This window comes from Erythrolamprus reginae, chromosome 8, assembly GCF_031021105.1.
Source record: "Erythrolamprus reginae isolate rEryReg1 chromosome 8, rEryReg1.hap1, whole genome shotgun sequence".
Classification (NCBI taxonomy): Eukaryota; Metazoa; Chordata; class Lepidosauria; order Squamata; family Dipsadidae; genus Erythrolamprus; species Erythrolamprus reginae.
The window spans coordinates 33,525,218-33,531,217 of NC_091957.1; the positions used below are offsets into that span (position 1 = coordinate 33,525,218).

The 6,000-nt window shown below is 43.8% G+C and overlaps 1 protein-coding gene across 3 annotated transcripts in view; it reads left to right on the plus strand.

Annotated features, from left to right (window-relative positions):
- The window catches only part of ATP7A (ATPase copper transporting alpha), a 46,393-nt gene extending 42,891 nt beyond the window's left edge, over window positions 1-3,502 (plus strand). For all 3 annotated transcript variants that reach the window (XM_070759613.1, XM_070759614.1, XM_070759615.1), the window contains 2 exons: window positions 20-122; window positions 2,238-3,502. In XM_070759613.1, the coding sequence (XP_070615714.1) occupies window positions 20-122; window positions 2,238-2,514 (380 nt within the window). In that variant the 3' untranslated portion in view covers window positions 2,515-3,502. The remainder of the gene's footprint in view (window positions 1-19; window positions 123-2,237) is intronic.
- The last annotated feature ends 2,498 nt before the right edge of the window (window positions 3,503-6,000 follow it).

Here is a 6,000-nt window from a genome sequence, read left to right on the forward strand (position 1 = left end):
CTAGTGTGCTTGTCCCTAGGTGTCTTCCTGCCGATCGGCTTGGTTCTGCAGCCTTGGATGGGCTCTGCAGCAATGGCAGCCTCCTCTGTGTCGGTTGTGTTGTCTTCTCTGCTGCTAAAACTGTGAGTAGCTCTGCAGACAGGAGGGGAGTAGCTCCACTGGGTGACTAGTGCAGGAGAGGGTGGGGGGTTCCTTCTGGGGGGGAGAGATCCCCGTTAGTGAAAGGCCATCCAGGTCTTGGTCTTTTGCTAAATGAGGAGGAGAAGCCAGGATGCTCTTCTAGTTGCCTACCTTCCTAGTGGGCCGCATCCTGTAGGGAGAGGGCTGGATGTGGAGGATGGCAAAGTTGCTCTCTGGATGCGTGCTGGTGGGTGGATGAAAGTGGAGTGCAGAACCACGCAAAGTGGACCCAGCTCAGAAGAGGCCTTCTCCTTGGGGCAGGAAAGGGAACCAGGCTCCCCTTCACAGGGCTCTGGGCAAGGAAGGCTTGAGTCCCAGCAACTGGTTAGGTTCGACATAGTCGGCCTTCTCCACATTCCATCAACTATACAATGTCATTTGGCGAGACCTAGGGGAAAAGCCTTCTCTGTGGGGGGCCCGGCCCTCTGAAATCAGCTCCTCTCCCCCGAGATTGGTACTGCCCCCACCCTCCTCGCCTTCCATAAAAGTTTAAAGACTTATCTGTGCCGCCAGGATTGGGGCCATTAGACCGTAGCCCCCTGGCCGACAAGTGTAGTATGTCTTGCTGTGTGAATGGGAATGAATGATTTTAAATATTATTAGGGTTTTTAAAGTTTTTTAGCGATATTAATTGGATTTTTAAGATATGTACATTGTATATTGTTTGATATGTTGTGAGCCACCCTGAGTCCTCAGAGGGGGGTGGCATACAAATCCAATTAATAAATAAAGAATAAATTATTATTATGATGATGATGATGATGATGATGATGATGATTATTATTATTATTATTATTATTATTATTATTATTATTCGGATTTATATGCTGCCCCTCTCCGAGGACTCTCCGAGGACATATAAAGAACAATGTACATCGAAATCCAATTAATTATAGTTAAAAATCTAAAAACCAGAAACCAATTAAAATGCACTCATATCCATTCAGTCAACAAACTCACCATACATTAATCGGCCAGGGGGCTAGAGTCTAGTGACTCCAAGCCTGGCGGCATAGATGAGTCTTCAGACTCATACGAAAGGCAAGGAGGGTGGGGGCTGTACGAATCCCCCACAGAGAAGGCTCTTCTCCTAGGTCCTGCAAAACAACATTGTCTGGTTAAAGAAAAAGTTTAGTATATGATAGGCTTGAAGCAGGTAGGAAAATGTTTTGCGGCTACAGAAGACATAGAGAGAAGTCATGACCAGGAGTTTCTTGACCGGGAGTAGTTTTGTGGAAGAGTTGCGCCCTTCACACTCTTGACACAAAGTGTGCCCCCCCCCCCCCCCCCCAAAAAAAAATAATAATATAGAAGGTGCCAGAAAAGTTAGCCTCACACATGGGGCTCTTGGGGTTTGAAGGTCTGGGCAATCCCTGCTCGAGTTTCAATGAAACCACACACAGGAATAACAGATCAAAAATGGGGGAAAAAACAGTATTATATAATATTGCATATACTAACAGCAGCCAGAATCACAGTAGTGCAATGTTGGAAACAAAAAGAATTACCAGATGATTACATATTAATAAAGAAAATTATGGATTGTGCAGAAGCAGACATGTTGACATTAAAATTAAATAACAAAGAAGATTCAGAATATTATAAAACTTGGAATAAATTTTATGAATGCTTAGAAATAAGGAAAGAACAAAATTAGTATATAATTATGAATAGATATAAAAATAAGAAGGATAAAGTTATTTAAACAATAACCTTTTAAAGATCGGTGATCAACCATTTGATTTGTATTAACTAAGATATTGCAATATTGATTGATTCAAGGCGATTAAAAGCAGAGCAAACATGTATATAAATTAAATAACCAAAACTATCTCCTTTTTCAGTATCACCGTCTGTAATAGCCATAAAAATGACTATGGAGATAATGTGTTTAATGGACGAGAATAATTTGAATCTTTTTTTATTTGTGTGTGTGTATAACTGTGTGCCTTTAAGTATTTATATGTTGTGTTTTAAATGTATATATTTTAATAAAAATTATTTTAAAAAAAGAAAAAAAGAAACCACATACCAATCTAGGCTGTGTTCCCCTCTAGTTATAAGAAGCCTACCTGTGAGAAGTACGAGCGCCACGCCTGCACCCAGGTGAGGTGCAAGAGCGCCTCGGAAATCAGCGTCCACATCGGGATTGACGACGTTGGACCTGGGTCTCCAAAACTGAGCCTCATGGACCGAATTATCCACTACAGCCAAGCCTCCATCAGCTCCCTCTTCTCCGACAAGCACTCCCTCAGCAACATTGCCCTGAGCGAGCCTGACAAGCATTCGCTTCTGGTTGGGGATTCCCGGGAGGAAGACGACACGACCGTCTGAAGAGGTGGATCAGGCCCAGGGGGTCCTTGGCTCTCTTGTGCTGGACCTGCTCAGCACTCTCTGCTACAGGGGGATCAGTGTGTTCTACACTGTTTTGACCCTCTTAGCAGCCAGAACTGGGACAAAAGATTCCAAAATGGAGCAGAACTCGGAGTTTCAATACTGAGTCGTTTTTCAAGATGATTTTGGGGGGAAGAAGCCAAAATAAGGATATTTTCTAGGCTGCTGCCCGCCCATAGTTTCTAGGCTGTTATTTCCCCATTTACCAAAGAAGCGTGCCTTACTTCTAGCCGGAAGCAGAGGCACTCTCAGGGAAGGTCACATCTGGAACTGGGAAAGAGGGAAAGCAGAGCGGTCCTTCTTCTGGCTGCCTTGCCTCTTGGCCAACCACGGACTGGACCCTCCCCTTCCTCCTCTTCCTCCTCCTGAGGCTCTTGGAAGCCAGTCAGGCTCTGGAACTGCCTGGGCCTCAGCAGGACTCCCTCTCCTCTCTCCTGCCCTCATTTGTGGCTTGTGAGGCCTGCCAGAACAGACTCTTGTGGTTAGCTTGCTCTTCCCCTGCCTGTTTTGCAGGAATCAAAGCTGTGCCACTCCTTCACATGCCGTCCAGTTTCTTACCTTTGCGTTTTTTGTGGGAGTCCAGCAAAATCAGCTCTTCCTTTTTCCTTCCATCCTCATACAGACCCCTGAAGACCTGAGATGGTCAGTGGCCTCCCTGTTGTTCCCGCCCTTTCTCATGGGGTTCCATCATGTTAAAATAATTGGTCAGGGTTGCATAGCTGAGAGGATTCAGAGAAGACGAGATTTGGCTCAATTATGAGCAGCTTCCGGCAAAACAAAATTGACTTTGTTGCTTTTAGAATTTTGAATTAGTGAGAATTGCAAGAATTAGCCCTGAAAGATCAATGGGGTCTTTTTTACCTATGATGGACTTGTCTTCAATGAAAGAAGTGAGATTACATCTGTCAGGATCAAAGTTCTTGAAAAAGATTGTTTATTTCATTTTCAGTTTGGTTGAAGTCAGCCAATTTAGGCATTTTAATATCCCTTATAAAGCTATTCGGAGTAGCCACCTAGAGAAACATAGCCTAAGCCACAACTTTTAAAACTCCTTATCTCCTCTTTTGGCCCTCTGGGAGTGGCCTCCACAAGAGAGAGGACTAAGAAAATGGCAGGGATTGTGCCGAGAAAAACAAACCATTGCAAAATTGTTCATAGATTAGTGAAAATCCATTTCCAGGGATACCTTGTACTATTTATTTATGTTTCCTATGAGTTGTTCACAAAAAAACCTGAATGGCCTGTTGCATCCACTAAGGATTCCAAGAGAGAATGGGAAAGGAAAAGATTGTGTCCAGGAAGAATTGCCCCCCTTTTCACTCTCCAGGCTCTGATTCTGCTCTTAGCGGATCGGGTTGTTTGGAAACGGAGGCTCACGGTTGGCTTGCCCCCGCCCAAGATGCACAGGTGGGCTGCCCTCATGGCTCTGAGTGCTAGCGGAGTCCAGCGCAATTCTGCTACAGCAGCTGTGCAAGTAGCAAAATCACATGCGCGGAAGCAAAAAAACATGCCGAAAGACGGGCGCGCCTGCATCTCCACGCGTGATTTTGCTACCTGCACAGGTGCAGTACCAGAATTGTGCTGGACTCCGCTAGCACTCAGAGCCACGGGGGCGAGCACATGTCACCGTTCCACCTTAGCAGCCCACCTCAGCCAAGATGGCTGTGGATTATGGTTCCCAATATTCGCAGCTTTTATCCTGCTTTCTGGCCAAAACCTGGCAGAGAAAGGGGCCCATGACAGGAGCAGCTCTCAGCTTTGAGCAGGGAAATTGACTTGCCCAGGCTCTCCCGGAAGAGCAGCATTGATGCTCTTGATATGGAACAAAGTAAATTTGGGCTTTTAAAATGTATATAAAAAAGTTCTGTTCACAGAACGGGGCACGTCATATTATACACTGCTCAAAAAAATAAAGGGAACACTAAGCAACAGAATATAACTCCAAGGAAATCAAACTTCTGTGAAATCAAACTGTCCACTTAGAAAGCAACACTGATTGACAATCAATGTCACATGCTGTTGTTCACATTCAGCTTTATACAGAACGAAATATTCAATGAGAATATTTCATTCATTCAGAGGAGGTGTTCTTTAAGTGTTCCCTTTATTTTTTTGAGCAGTATATATCTCAGTGTAAGAAGTAATATGCCTCAGCTTAGCCAGGTGAATAGTATTACAAAGTGTGAAAACTGAAAAGTGAATTGAATTCCGTAGTTTCAGTTTCTAAATCTCTCCTCCAGTTTTTCTGCCATCTTGGCATGCCTTGGTAAGATTTTTAGAGTGTTTATATTGGTATGTTTGTGAATCAGGTTTTATATTTGACTTTGTTTCAAAGAACCAAAAGTTGCTTCTATGCTTTGAATGTGCAATGCTCATTGAAACTTTGCTGTTCCTGCCTCAAGCGCCCCTGATAAAGAAGACGGTCAGAGGTCAGCCAAAAAGCTTCCAAAGCAGATTTTAGAACAAGCTCTGTGTTTCATTGAACTGTATTTATTTTTGTTATTTGCTTCCGGTAGTTCCATGTATCTGGAACATGTTTTTCTGATTTGTTTAAGTTATTAGACAAAGCATATATGCAGACATATATGCAAGTCAGGATTTTCCCCTTGTCATTCTTCCCCTTTTTCTGTCTGGCTTTTAAAAAGTCCCTTTTTTAAAAAAAAATGCTGAAAAAGTGCTTCAGGGGAGGTCCAGGGTTAGTGATGGCGCTTTTAATGTCCTTTAGCTGATTAGATCTCCCAAGCCAGCATCAACCCTCTTGGAAGTTTCCATCCATCCTGGTTCCTGACATGGTCATCTGGCATCCTGCAGCAGCATGGCTGGTGATAATGCAAAGCTGCAGTCCAAGCATTTTTGCAGGCTCCCCAAGTTACAAGGGGGGGGTTGGAATGCCTCCAGAGCAGATTTTCACTCCAGCAGTATACCAATCAATAGTTCTCGGCTTAGGCCAGAATTTTGGTCCTAAGTAATTAAAGTTGTGGATTGAGGCATCCAGATGGCCTATCCAATTTGTGCAAGAGTTTTTACAGATCCGTGATTGTGGGAATCACATGGTTGTTTAAATGAATCCATTCTCCTGAATGGGCACTTTCTCAAAAAGCATTGCAAATTGCAGTCAGATGACCATAGGACCTTCAACCAGTTGGTTGCTGCCAAGACCCAAAATGAAGTCATCTGAACGAAGGGGGGGGGGAGTGTTGGCAGCTGGAAGTGTTTTAGAGTCGCAAGTCTTCCTTTGTCACAAGCCAAGGATTACCTGTCTATCTCATGCAAACATACTTCAGTGCATCCAAAATTAAAATAAATGCAGGGTTGGTTTTATTGCATTTATGATGGGGATTTCTGAAGATTTTTATGTCTGTCCTGCACATTCCACAGCAGCAGATATTTTAACTGCTGCTGGTCCTCATCCCAGTCTTGTTAAGG